Source organism: Mesocricetus auratus, unplaced genomic scaffold (genome assembly GCF_017639785.1).
Source record: "Mesocricetus auratus isolate SY011 unplaced genomic scaffold, BCM_Maur_2.0 Super-Scaffold_100003, whole genome shotgun sequence".
In the NCBI taxonomy this organism is placed as follows: Eukaryota; Metazoa; Chordata; class Mammalia; order Rodentia; family Cricetidae; genus Mesocricetus; species Mesocricetus auratus.
This window is the reverse complement of record NW_024429188.1, coordinates 39184019-39199100: the sequence shown is the minus strand read 5'-3', so window position 1 is coordinate 39199100 and position 15082 is coordinate 39184019. Positions and strand designations below refer to the sequence as shown.

General features: G+C 39.4%; 2 protein-coding genes across 2 annotated transcripts in view; both read left to right on the top strand.

Moving 5' to 3' along the window:
• LOC101836831 (melanoma-associated antigen B2-like) overlaps nucleotides 1-15082 on the top strand; it is a 30998-nt gene that overhangs the window by 2079 nt on the left and 13837 nt on the right. The window lies entirely within an intron of this gene.
• Nucleotides 10822-12523, top strand: Mageb18 (MAGE family member B18). Its single transcript, XM_005088634.2, has one exon. The coding sequence runs from the start codon at nucleotides 10837-10839 to the stop codon at nucleotides 11815-11817; it is 981 nt and encodes a 326-aa protein (XP_005088691.1). The 5' UTR covers nucleotides 10822-10836; the 3' UTR covers nucleotides 11818-12523.

Here is a 15082-nt window from a genome sequence, read left to right as displayed (position 1 = left end):
TTGCTTATTTTAAAAAGCCAGGCATAGTTACATCTATAATTCTAGCACTAGAGATAGTACAGAATGTGGTCATCAGAACTCTCTGGGTGGCCTTTCTAGCCACCAGTGCGCTCCAGATTCAGGTAAACATTTCCCCACAAAAACCAATGTATAAACCAGGTGTAATGGTGTATGCCCTTAATCCCAGCACTTGGGAGGCAGAGACAGGTGGATCTCTGTGAGTTAGAGGCCATCCTGGTCTACAGAATGCATTCCAGGACAGTCAGGGCTACACAGAGAAACCCTGTCTCCAAAACTAAAAAAAATAATTAAAGGAATGTAGAATCTAATAGAGGAATACACCTGGTATTAATCTCTGGCTTCCACTTGCACATGTCAAATACACCTGCAGACATACATACATATGCATGTATCACGCATAACTCACAGGGGGAGGAGAAAGCAAGGGGGATTGGGAGTGGTGGGAAGGGAAGGAAGAGGGAGAGGGAGAGAGAGAGAGAGAGAGAGAGAGAGAGAGAGAGAGAGAGAGAGAGAGAGAGAGAGAGAGGAATTAAAAAGCAAAGACAAAAAAATCAAAAATGATTTTAAGAAGATAGAAGAAAATGAAAATACAGCATATCCCAGTGGTAAGCTTGGCAGCTGGTAGCTATCAATGCTTATATTAAAATTTTAGAGATGTCAATTAACAATGCTCCTTTGAGGCTTGGAGCACCAAAAAAACAAGTCAAATGTAAAAACCAGTAAATGGAGTAATTCAAATCAGGGCAGAAATCAATTAAACAAAATGAAAACAATACAACAAATTATTCAAGAGTTGGTTCTTTGAAATGATAAATAATGAGAAAAACAGAACCAACCTAACCAGAAGAAGAATGAAAAAACGTGCAGATATTGCACATGTTGTCATAGTCTTCTTCTTTATACATATACAAACTCTTTTATGTCTGAAAATACCTGTTTCTTTGGTGTTTCCCCATACAGCTGGCCTTTTCAATCAATCTGCCTCCCATTCCATATAGACAGCCTGAGCCCTAAGGAAAGTAGTGTTATAAAAACTTCTCATTTAGGGCTGAGTGCTCCAAAGTCTCCTACTCTCTGCCTGTTTTCTAGTTGTTGGTCTCTGTGTTTGTGAAGAAGCTTCTGTGATGAGGGTTGAGATATGTATATCATCATAAGATAAGTAACCGAGACCCAGAAATACAAACTTTCGCATAAATTTTATTTTTTAAAAAATGTAATCTTCTCTTATATATTACTTCTCGACCACAGTTTCTCCTCCCTCCTCTCCTCCCAGTCCCTGCCACTTCTGCTCTTCCCACTATCCACTCCTCTATTTCCCTTCAGAAAAGGCCAGACCTCCCAGGGATATAAACTAAACATGGCATATCAAGTTGCAATAAGACTAGGCACCTCCTCTCATATTAAGGCTGGACAAAGCAACCCAGTAGGATAAAAGGGGTCCCAAAATCCAGGAAAAGAATCAGAGACAGCCCCCACTCCCACTGTTGGCAGTCCCAAAAGCAGACCAAACTACACAACTGTCACATATATGCAGAGGGCCTAGCTCAGTCCTATGCAGGCTCCCTGGTTGTCAGTTCAGTCTCTGTGAGCTCCTATGAGCCCAGGTTAGTAGGTTCTGTGTGTTTTCTTGGGGTGTCCTTGACCCCTTGACTCCTATAATCTTCCCTCCCTCTCTTCCACAGGATTCTCAAGCTTTGCCTAATGTTTGGATGTGGGGTTCTGAATCTGTTTCTATCAGTTGCTGGATGAAGCCACTCTGGTGACAATTATGCTAAGCTTCTGATTATGAGTATAGCATGTAGATGTTAATTTTTAAGTGTCAGGTGGTGTGATTCACTCAGAATATTCACAGATATTAGATGACCAAGTGGAAGGAGATCTTTCAAGGAAAGAAAAATAGAAAAAATTTTATTAAAGTTACAAAAGGAAAATTAGAATAAGAGAATTAAGTGGTATAACCAGTACCTCTTCAACCACCTAAAAGATATAAGATCTGAAACTTTGAAAAGGTTGGAAGTAAAAATAGAAAAACATTTCAATATGGCTTCAAGATATTTTTGAATAGGGCTTCATTCATTCAGATAATAAGAACAGGTATTGACAAATGTGATCTCATGAAATTAGAAAGTTCTTCATAGCAAAAGACACAAATCATTGATCCTGCACACCAGGGAAAACTGTTTAGCTATCTATATACTTGACAGAGGATTAATATCTAGAATACATAAATAACTCAAAAACTAAATTTTACTAAATAAATCAATCCGGCTAATTAATGGTCTAATGAAAAGGACAATTCTTTAAAAATGAAACAGAAATACCCAATAAATATATGAAAATATATTCATCCTCACTAGTTATATGAGAAATACAAATTTAAACTATATTGCTTTCTCTGTCTCACACCAGTCAGAATGGCAGTCCTTAAGGAAACTATTAACAAAAAATGTTGGCAAGTATTTAGATAAAAATGAACCCTAATATGCTAATTGTTGGAATATAAACTAGTCCATATGGCACAGCCATACTACTCCTGGATACATACCCCAGGGAATCTAAGTCAATACAGAAAAGAGGTACTTGCCCACAAACGTTTATAACAATATTATATATAATTTCTAAGTTATGGAATTAATCTATGTACCCATCAACAAAGGAATGGGAAAGAGAATTGTACAAATACATAATGGATTTTTTTAGCCATAAGGAAGTTTGAAGTTATTATGTCACTTTCACAAAGATGAATGCAGCTGGGGATTATATTATTAAGTGTCAGCTACAGAATGACAAATATCATGCTTCTTTCATTTATTATTCCTAGATTTTACATAAAATCAAGTATGACATGAATGTATAAGCAGAACTTCATAGGGGAACAAAAACGACATATGGGAAGAGAAATGAATACGAAAGGGGAAGATTATGTTCAAATATACATTATATATTGTGTGTTTGTGGGAAATAGCATTATTAACTGTTACATAAAAATTATATATATCATATATAATGGTCATACATAATTTATGAATAATTAATACAAATAATTAAAAACAATACTGAAAAGATAATACAGTATGAATTTACCAATGGCCAAATGCTTCATAATAAATATCTTTAATGAATAGGCTGCTAGTTTTTTGCACGATTATAAAATAAATAAATGGAATTTTCTTCATAATGGTTTTGAAGTAGATGTATCTGATTTATCGCTAGCATGCTTACTACTACATGGTCTTCTTTTATCTTTTCTTTTTTTTTTTTTTGGTTATTACGAGACAGGGTTTCTCTGTATTGTTTTGGAGGCTGTCGGTCTAGCCTGGCCTCAACCTCACAGAGATCTGCCTGCCTCTGCCTCCCGAGGGCTGGGATTAAAGGCGTGTGCCACCACTGCCAGGCAAATTCCATTTTTTTAAAGAATAACAAATGACAATGAATATATTCAGGCCTCATCAGTTATCTTTACTGACATTTCATATAGATGCAAAAGACCTTGAATTTAAAACCTCTGACAAGGATTTCTTAAATCCTGAAAAACACATGATTCTGTCTAAGCAGTGAATAAGCTAATTAATTCAAAGATTGCTTACTTATTCTGAGGAAATAAAAATTTAATATCCTATGCATATGAAGGCTCAGTGGTTCTTTTATATCATACATAACATGATTGCAATGGAAATCATAAACTACATACCGTGGAAAGTACAAAGGTACTTTTAATGTAAATTCCAAGCTATATACATGAATAACAATAATATTATTAATATTATATTAATAAAATAAATGTGTTATAAACTTAATATTTGTATATTACACATTTTTGTCTTAAATAAATTTTAGGGCATTAAAATTTTATTTGTAAAATTATATTTGTAAGTTCTGACATTTTCAAATGATGTACAAACTGAAATCAATTTAGAACTAATCAGTGAATAGTCAATCTAATAAAAATACAAATGACTTAGTTTAGGAAAATCCAATAATGCAATTTTTTGAAGATAGAGTCTTACTATGTAGCCTAAGCTCCCCTGGAACTCACTATGTATATAAGAATGGCACTGAACTGCTGGAATTAGTTGATAACAACTTACAGTTTGTATCCTAACATTCATTTTGTTTGTCTTCACATACCACTATGATGACTCACCCAACAGAATATATGCTTCATAGTGATTGCTATCTATATATATGACAGAGGATTAATATCTAGGTTATGCAAAGAACTCAGAAAGCTAAATATAGTAAAATTAAACAACCAAATATATAAATGATATAATGAATCTTGTTTTTATTTAGCCAAAATAGGTACTATAACTCTTAATGATTAAGTGTTCAATTTTTATAGAATATATTTATATAGTATTCCTGCTTTTTTGCCTTTTCAACTTTTTATTTTTATACATTTTTTGTATTAAAAAGAAAAGCATATTTACCACCAATTACAAAGGACTAGAGCAGGACCAGAATAATGAATGAATCACTTCAGCCTGGGAAGCAGACACTCTCAATAATATTAATGTTATGATACAAGCTCATTCAAGTATTTTACATTTTTTTGTCCTGTTGAATGTGATATCCTAGCACATGGTAAAGACAGTGTATGAGCATAAGGTGGAACCTTCTTTGAAAAGCCCATGATGAGTTTTGCTTTCCTGTGAGAACTGAGCTGAGCGTTCTCTTCTGCCTCTGCCATCACCATAGCTGGAGGAGAGAGTGGGGCTGGGGAGAATTCATGGGCCCTTAACAAGAGAGGTACTCTGGGGCTCCCATCCAGGGGATCGGGTAACCCAAGCCTCTGGTACGTTCCATTAGCCTTGTCTTCATGCCCTTTCCCTGGCTTCCAGACCACCCAAGCAGCTTGTTTTCTTTTGCAAATGTCATCAAAAAGGAGTGGGAAAGAGCAATAGAACAAAAACATTTAACAATTTGACATGGGGCTTAGCAGGTCTGTCTAAACCCAGGGGTCCAGGCAGCCTTCTCTTCCAGGAGTGCATTTGCTCTGAGGCTCAGAGGGCAGAACACAATCTGGCCCTTGCTGGTCCCAGGCTCATGACCAACCCTGGACAGGCAGAGGATGAAGGCAGTTCAGTTTGGCAGGCTGTCTCTGTCTCAGATCCTGGATCCCATGGGAAGATGGTGATGGGGAAGGGGCTTGCTCTGTTGGCCCCTGCCACTCCTGGCATACTTATCACAGACACATCAGTCCTAAATTCAAGTATCTTCAGGTCAAGATGTAAACTACTCTGCAATGTCAACTCCTAACATGTCACAACAAATACAAACAAAAACCCTGCACACACACACACACATTACCACCACTCCTCAGTCTGTGTTGAGATGATAGCCTTGTCTTCCTGCCCCAAAGGGGCATCCTCCCTCAGAGGGGCCTGAGAGGTTCAGGGAGAGAATGGCATCCCTAGCTTGGATAGTCTAGATGTGAACTACCTTCCCCCACACTGGTCCTCAAAGCCCTGAGGTTCTGTGGTACTGGATACAGTATAGGGCTGAGTGAGGAAAGGAAGGAGAAAGGAAAGGAAGAAAAGGGAGCCCACTCTTTGGTGAAGGTGCACCATAGGGCAGGTACCAGACTTCAGGAAAGGCCTCAGATCCCATCAGCGGATCCTGTTCCTATATCATTTGAGACAACTGAGTCACAGGAGCTGGCACGGGATGTGCACATACTAAGTAAGCACCGGTAGGGCAGAGTGGGGCAGGGCACAAGCTAAAAGCAACAAGGTACCCAAAGACAGAGGGCAAGTTCTTGGCTGTGTCCTAGTCCCAGCCTTTGGGACAACAGAGGAATTCAGTGATGAAGGGGACCACACAAATTTCAGTAACTGAGCATTCCCAGGTCCCATTGTGAGGCTGAGCAGTCTCCCCAGCCTGTGTGCTCAGTTCTTCACCCCCCTCCCCAGCTCCCGATGACAGCAGCCTCCAGCCACTCCTCAAGCATGTGCAGGGCAGCTCAGGCAGACTTAAGAAGAGAAGTCAGGTATAGTCTATGTCTGCATATACCTTCCTGCCACAGGGCTTCACCAAACGGCAGGATCCCCAGGCCCTTGTTCCTCTCACTTCCTGATCCCTCGCAGGGTCAGTGAAAGGGCGGGCAGAGATGGCCTGCAGGGGGTGGGTGTGTTATGATGGAAAGACCACACCAAACCCGTGAAGAATGGCACCTTTCTCCACATTGCGAGACAAACCTCCTTGAGGTCAAAGGTCTTTAAGGTCAGACACAGATCTAAGCTGTGGCCACGAGAGGATGTTCACCTCCTTGCCCTGGGGTTGGGAGACACTCTGGCTGAGGAAAAGTGTGTGCCAGACAAGGCCAACTCTGTTTACAACAGTCTGAAGCAAACTTGGCCTTGGCCTTGGCCTTGGGGTTCCGAGGGAAGAGCAGGGTGGCCTGGCGAGATGACAGCAAGCAGAACAAGGACAGTGGCAACAGTGTGCAGACAATATAGGATATCAGCTTGAGACGATGAGACAGCAGGCTGTCCTAGGCACAGCTCCGGTTGAGCTGCCCCCAACTCTCTTGCCTCCAGGCAGGAGGCCCCATACATGCAACTCAGTCCCGAAGAAAATTGTAGTTAATCCAAGCCCAGGGACATCCCAAGCAGGCAGAGCTCTTCTGAGGCTCAAGGAGGAAAACAGGCATTTGGGCATTAGTTCAGGATCCAGCTCCACAATAAGGCAACTTTTAAAAAAAAGTATTATTTGCAAAAACAGAAGAGAAGAAAAATTTCAAGGACAGGGAAAGACATTACTCTCTGTGGATTAGATGGGTTCTGGCTTTTTTGGTTTTTTTTTTTTTGTCTCTTTTTAGTGGTCGATTTTTGTCTTTTATTCCTTTTTTTGTTTTTGTTTTTGTTGTTTTGTTTTGTTTCTGTTTTCTCAAAGATGGAAAGGTCAGAGGAAAAAAAATAAAATGAATCATCTTTCAATAGTCTCTTCTGGTGTGAGCAGTGTCTCTGGGCTGGGGAGGGGGAGGGGGGAAAGGCTAGAACTCCCCAACCCCCACTCTGAGATACTTTGGTTTCCTTCCCCTAGAGGTGGCAGAAGGGTATGTGAAACAGCAGGGGACAGGGTGATGGCAAACCCCAGTTGATCAAGGGGCTGGTGCTTCTGGGGCCCATGGGCACCACCAGAGCCTTCTGGTGGGCTAGCATTAAAGGTGTGCACCACCACTTTGAAGGGGGCTGAATTTTTTATTCAAGGCACATAGACTAAGATTATACCTTTTCTCTATAAATACATAAATCTGACTTTGATACATAAATCTGACTTTGATACATAAATATGACTTGAATAAAAAATAAAAAATATAATTAATTTTCCATCAGATAAAAGCAATGGTGTTTCTAAAAGTACTATGCTAAGATCATATTTTCTGTAAGTTTTTCAAATTTGTGATTATAAAAGTCTATAATTGACAGAAAACTTATAATAAATAACACATTGATTGCTTTCCTCATAATGACTTTAATATTGATTTAATAATTGGGACTAATGTTTAGCAATTATTTAATTATTAGAATGATACGTAACAACAGTAAGGATTAACCAGAGCTGAGTGCACTATATGAAACTAAAGTTGCTTAGACATAAATAAAGGAATATTTCCCACTTACCACAACCCGCTTCTCTAGCTTTGGTAAAGTTCCAATAAATATAAATTAAGTCAATTTTAAAAAGTTTCCTAATATATCAAAGTTTATAACTCAGACTACCTAGAACAATGCAAATAATGTGTTTTCTTGGATATTACATATCTTCAATGAATAAATTATATTTTAAAATACCCTTCCTATATCATCACTCTCCCCCTTCAGTATCCTCATTGCTCAATTGGAAGTAGATAAGAGTAGTGATCATTATGAGCCTCATTCTATAATCCAGTTATAATTTATAGCTATAAAAAGGCTGGGAAACTAGTCTGATTAAAATTTTCTTTCTTAGGACTTAAATAAAGATATGGCAATTGGTAATTCAACCTGCCCTCTAAGTAGCCAATGTAGCCTGAGATGGCATGGTTTACATATCCCATTAAAATAAAAATGCAAGCAAGCAGCAAATTCAAACATTTTAGTTGATTGGATTTTAACTGTTCTCAATACCATAATACACAAACAATATTTTTAATTGAATTAAACCTTATTTTTCTCCTTTCTGTTCTCTTTTTTTCATTGTGTACTAGAAATTGAACCCAGGGCTTCTTACATGGTAGGCAAGTATTGTATTACTGAGCTACATCCCTAGCCCATGAACTGTTATCTTTGCTAGTAGGAGTCATTTACACTATTCTTAAGAATTTAATTAAAACACTTTATATATAAATATGCAAAAGCCTCTAGTATTTGAAATAATTAGCCTTGAGTCTTTGGTCATTTACCATCTTCCCCCTTAAAAAACCTATAATTTTAGTTACAACATATCATAGTATAATCATTAGTTGCAGATCATTTTTTGTTTATCAGTTTATTCCCTCTCAACAAAATTAGTATCACTGTTCTTGAACTTTCTAAATATAACTTATGGGTTACATACAGAATGTAAGTTTCTTCTTTTGTTTTAATAAGTGTCACTGCTATGGTTTGGGATAAAGAACACTCCTTTAATGACCTGAAAGGGTATAATCTTATCTCTAAACTGCTTTCCTTCCTCTGTGCTTCCTGGGTACCATGAAATGAGCAGCACTCGCTTACCATGCCCTTTGGTTTCTATGTTCACATGTCATTACAGACAGAGAGGCATATAGAAACAGATGTCAATGGACTAAAATTTCAGAAAGTGTGAGCCAAAATAAACATTTTATCATTTAACTTGTTTATTTTGACTATTTTCTTACAGTGACAAAGTTGATTAATACAAGCAGTTAACAAAAATAAATATTATATAAGAAACTAACATAACAGATACTGAGGCCCATACAGGTTTTGGCAAGTAAAGGGGTATGCCAAAACTGAGTTATCATTAAAAGACAGATAGATGTCCTCATTCCAGTTGAACAAAGCATATAGTGCTCTTCATTGTGTTATATTATCATTGTTCCACTTGTGAAAATACTGTCATATAAATGTTAAATTATTGGTTTTATATTTTAAGCCACCCCAATTGAAAAATTAATAAATGGGCTGTAAACCCCATTGATTTGCATTTAATATGCTGAATACACATATTCAGGTTCATTCATTTTTATAAAAGCAGACATATATAATTTGGGAATAGAATAATGTTTGGCAAAAACTGGGGAAACACAGGTTAATCAGTGGATACTAAAATAAAAATTTATGCTGCTCTAGTGCATAGTATGATGACCACCAACCAAAATTACACTGTGTTTTAATAAGCTAGAATGAAAATACATTTTTACTACAAGCAAAGTATATAGAGATAAATATTTGTCTTAATTTAAACATTACTTAATATATACATGTGCTAAACCCTTATCTCATACCCTATATGTATACATAATATGTATGTATCCTATATCAGCTTTAGTTTTTTTTTTTTTTGGTTTTATGAGACAGGGTTTCTCTGTATTGTTTTTGGAGGCTGTCGGTCCAGCCCGGCCTCGAACTCACAGAGATCTGCCTGCCTCTGCCTCCCGAGTGCTGGGATTAAAGGCGTGCACCACCACTGCCCGGCCTCAGCTTTAGTTTTAAAAATATCTAAAATATTAATAAAAAGAGAATTGTCAAAAACACACAAAATCTTTTTCAAAGCCAGTTTTAAAATTTGCTTACAGACTACATAAAGGATGTCCCAATTCATGTCATAAGATATGTCTATTTGTGTTGAATAGAGTATTATTATTCAGATACCGACCACACTTAAATTGTTTGTGTGTTTAATGTCTTACCTGGTGGAAAGGTCCTGCAGTCAGCAGATTGAGAAAAGCTTAGCTCTTATACTGGGCATGGTAAGATACTCAGTGAGGACTGACAACACTCATATTGTCATCCACGTGAGATGCCGTAAAAAACCTCTTGTCTGTTTTCTGTTGTGAAACGTATCAGGAATGGCTACTGAATTCAGGCTTTTAATTTCATAGTCGGGACTCAATAAAATGAAATTCAGGATCTGAGGCAGGTGGACTCTGCTCATGAGAGTGAAAAATTCAAGCCACAGTGAAAAGGCAAAGAAAAAAACTACTAGATTTCTGGGATGCACCAGCCCTCGGGACAATGGTTGATTGACAGAGGCCCCGCCTACTTCTGTCTGCGCCTGCGTGGTTGCTTTTAAAGGACTTTGTGGGCGTGACCGGAAATGGACCACCGTAATATCCGCTTTTCTTCAACGGCCGTTATTTTCGGGCTTTCTTCGTCGCCAGTGAAACCTTCCGGAAGCTAACTTGAGCGTCCGTCTGGTGAGGTATTATAGGAACGTCCGTGTGTCAAGGTATATTCTTCTGGAATATTCTTCCCACAGACCAGAGTTTTTCCCAAAGAGACCTGTTCCAAATTATTCTATCCTACCCCTGTTATTTAATTCGGGCGTCTCCAAATTCGGTGGTTGTGCCCCAGTGCTTCCACTCGTGAATTGGGGACGCAAAGTGGATAGAAAGAGACAACCTTTAGCAAAGGGAAGAGAGTTAATATTGCGAGTTGGAATTGAGTTGACAAGGTCTAAATCCCATCTTTCCTTTTGGGTTCCTAAGTCAGTAAAAGGGAACCAGGCAGCACGGGGGCCATTCACGGAATAAAGAACGGTAGGATCTACCAGCGGAGATTGTACAAATTATCTCATCCTCTGTTTTCCAGGGTGACCTCTTCCTTAACCTGTGTGCAGTACTATCTGTGTTTCCCCACTACAGTCATCATGCCTCGTGGCCAGAAGAGCAAGCTCCGTGCCCGTGAGAAGCGCCGCCAGGCCCGTGCTAAAAATGCACTAGAGGAAGAAGGATCTCCCGATCCTTTATGTGAGTGTCCACATCAGGCTGTTCCTGATGCTGGTATGTCTACACCTCCCAACATACAGCAGGGAGCTCACTATACCTTTTCACACACATATGAAAATACAGGTGCTCAAAACCAAGATGAGAAAAATTCAGATGATTCTGATGACCTTGAAGCCTGGAGTAAAGATCCTATAAATCACAAAGTAGTCTTACTGGTGCAGTTCCTGATGGAGAAGTATCACAAGAAGGAGGTTTTTACTAAGGCAGATATGCTGAAGTGTGTACTTAAAACATCAAAAACTGCCTTCACTGAGATCCTAAAAAGAGCCACAGAGCATATGGAACTGGCCTTTGGTGTTGATCTGAAAGAAGTAGATCCTATCAGGCACTGCTATGCCCTTTTCAACAAACTAGAACATACCTTTGATGCCGTAAAGGGAGACGAAAAAATGCCCAATACTGGCCTATTAATGATGGTGTTGGGTGTGATCTTCAAGAAAAATAACTGTGCCTCAGAAAAGGAGGTCTGGGAGGTGCTGAATATGATGGGTGTCCATGCTAACCGAAAACACTTCATCTATGGAGAGCCTAAGAAAGTTATCACTGAAGATTTGGTAAAGCTAAAGTACTTGGAGTACCGAAAAGTGCCTAACAGCAATCCTCCATCCTTTGAATTCACATGGGGTTCCAGAGCCCAGGCTGAAATCAGCAAGATGAAGATCCTGGAGTTTTGGGCCAAGATCCACGATGCTACACCAGATACCTTTGTGCCCTTGTATGAAATAGCTGTGAAAGATGAGGAAGAAAGAGCTCAAGCCAGGTCTGCAGCCAGGGCTCGCACTGCTGCTATGGCCAGTTCACATTCGAAAGCCATGGTTAGCAGCTCCTCCCATGCTAAATAATAGCTAAGTATGTTTCCTCACTATTTGTAAAGGTCTGTCAGCTAACTAATAGTGGAGGGCTAATATGGGCTGAGGAGAACAAGTGCTTATAATATTTGTTTTTCTGTTATATATTAGTAAATTCCAGTTTTATCTTTTCTTTTAGTTCTAGGTTATATATTAAATGTTGAAGTCTGAGGAATGAATATTTCCTATGTGGAAATTAAGGAGAGTGAACATTTTAAGTAGTAGATGGGCAACATAGGTCTAAAGGGAGTACATTGAATAACATCATTGCATTCCTATGCCATATTTGTTACTTTAAGTTTTGTTTTGCTTTTTATATTATATTTCAGATGTTTCCATCAGGAGGCTTCGATACCTTTAAATGTAAAATTATTAATGACTTTGGTTATACATTTATTTCCCTTTCATAGTTTAAAGCTGTTGTGGGCAGTGAGTGATTTTTTTTAGGAGTGTGACCACTGGTGAGTTCTCCATGTTCCAGTGAATGAGCCCATACCTATGTCCATGTAGTAGCACTAACTGGACTTAAGATTTTTATTTTTAATGCATGAGAAGAAAGGGAGAAGTATATATCAGTTTGAATTTATCAGTCTGTTCACTCTTAGTGGGATTTTTGGCTCAGTGACTAAAATCTGGTTAAAAATGCAGTCAATGTAAAGTTAAATAACAATGAAATCGCAAAAATGGAAAAGAAAATAACAAGAAGGTGAATACTTAGATCTGGGTTTTCTTTATTTCACTTTGTTGTATACAAATAAAATATGTACTTTGAGTTGTTTATCTTAAGAATATAGGTGTTAATAAAGTATTTTAAACTGTAATTCATTTTCACCAGTTTATTCACTATCCAAAGTTAATTAGCATCTAGTCTGCAAAAGTCATTTTGTTAGAAATGGGACTTAAACCGGGCGGTGGTGGCGCACGCCTTTAATCCCAGCACTCGGGAGGCAGAGGCAGGCAGATCTCTGTGAGTTCGAGGCCAGGCTGGACCGATAGCCTCCGAAACAATACAGAGAAACCCTGTCTCGTAAAAACCAAAAAAAAAAAAAAAGAAATGGGACTTAAACATGCTGGGATAGAGAAAATTAATTTTTTCTCCAATAGAGTAACACTGGCTATATCAACCACTCCTGCACAGTCCTCATGTTCAGAAGTGGTTGAACAATATATAGTGGTTTCCACTGTTAGAAATATTGTTTGTTTTGTTTTGGTTTATGTGTGCATGTTTGTTTTCACGCATATGTGCACGTGCTTGCTTGCATGTGTGTATGTGTGCATGAGTGTGTGCGCGCGCACACGCGCACACATACTTTTATCTGGTTATTTTGATGTTTTTTGTTTTGTTTCTGGTGGGGTTTTATTTTGTTTTCTGGGTATTTTGGGGGTTGTTTTTTGCATTGTGTTTTTGTTTTTTGAGAAAGAACTTAAAGTTGGGTAAGTAAGGAGGAGGAGAGGAACCAGAAGGACTTGGTAGGGGTGATAATATGATCAAATATATTTAAATTGAAAAAAATGTTTTAAATAAAAATATTAAAAGAAGTAGGGAAAGTAAGATACAATTTCTGCAGCCTCTTTGCTTAGAATTTTCCAGTTAAATAACAATAAAAGTATGTGGAACAAAATGAAATGATTTTTAAAACCTAAGGACAAATAATAGGAAGGAATAAGGAGGTGAAAAGATAAGAAAGGATGCAGGAAAAGTGTTGGGGGACATGTAGCTGAAAATAATTAGACAAAAAATTATTAGAGGAAAGGCTTTGTGACTGCAAGACTCTCTGCAGTGATCTATAATTGGGCCTTCTCTGTGAGTGGGTTTCACATACATACATACATACATACATACATACATACATACATACATACATACAACTAAACACAGATAATGATATTCAGAAAAGTGCATCAGGTAGGTGTGACTCTCCCCATCATCTGGTGTTCAGGTGTCTGATCTGACCCTAGGCATCCTCACGGTGCTTGCTTGCATCAGGTGCCACATACATCAATCCACACCCTAACTGGTATAGGGACATGGACCTAGACATGGCCCTCCCTCAGCAGCATCCTGAACCTGGATGACACCATGGCACCAGGTGGTAGTGCAGTCTACCCACATATATATATATAGCCCCTACTGTGGAATGGCCCCCAGACTCTAAGCAAGTCTCAGGCTCTGTCCCAGATGTCAGGCCTCTATATTGGCTCCAGTGCCAACCTGGGACACAGACTTCAACACAGATCCCAGCTGGAGCTGGGTCATGTACCCAAACATGGCCTCAGGCAGCAGCTCAGCTCTGCCTAGTCAACATCCTAGCTCCAAGTGGTAGCCTGGGCCACTCAATTCAGGATGGCTTCAGTAGTAGCATGGCCCCTGAACACCAACAAGCTCAAAGGTTCTGGCCCAGATGCCAGGCTTCATGTGGCCTTTGGTGGCAACATGATTCCATGAACATCAACATAGACTTTGGCTGTGATAGGACCATCAACCCAGACATAGTCCTTGGCAACAGCCATGTCCTATTATCACCATGGCCCCAGTTGGCAAGTAGAACACCCCCTCAGTATACTTATCATCTTTATAAGCAAGGCCCCCACATCTGCCCACTCCTCACTGACTTCATTTATTACTTACTGTGTCCTTCCATAGTGCACAAACTCTATTATCTGTCTCTCCCATTTCTCCACCATATATTTCCTTATTGTAATAAGTTCCACATGCACAGCAACAGCTGTCTTCCCACCAGCTGAGGCCTTAAGGTTCCTAGCTGGCTAGTCTCCCATCTGAATGGATAGGTATCAGGCAGACATGGTGGCTGTGTTCCCATCATACAGGACCTTGAAAACCCTAGCCGGCTAACCCTATCTGAGAGGATAGGCCTCAGCCAGGGGTAGCTGTGTTCCTGCCAGCCAGAGTCTTGAGGACCCTGACTGCCTAGTCCCCTTCTGAGAAGATGGGCAGAAGGATGTGGTGGGAATCAGGCAGGTTTGGCTGTCTTCCCTGTCAGCTGGGACCTTCAGGATGTGACCAGATAAACCCCGACCCCTAGACACCTTCTGAGCAGACAAGCATCAGGCAGTGGGGTAGCTGTCTTCCTACCAGCCAGCACCTTGAGGATCCTGCAAGGCTAGTCCAAGTCTGAGTGAATGGGCATCAGACTGGGCTTGGAATCAGATGGGAATTACTGTCTTCCCACCAGCTCGGGCCTTGAAGACCCTGACTGGCTAGTCCCTGTCTGAGCAGATAGACCTCAGGCAGGGGTGG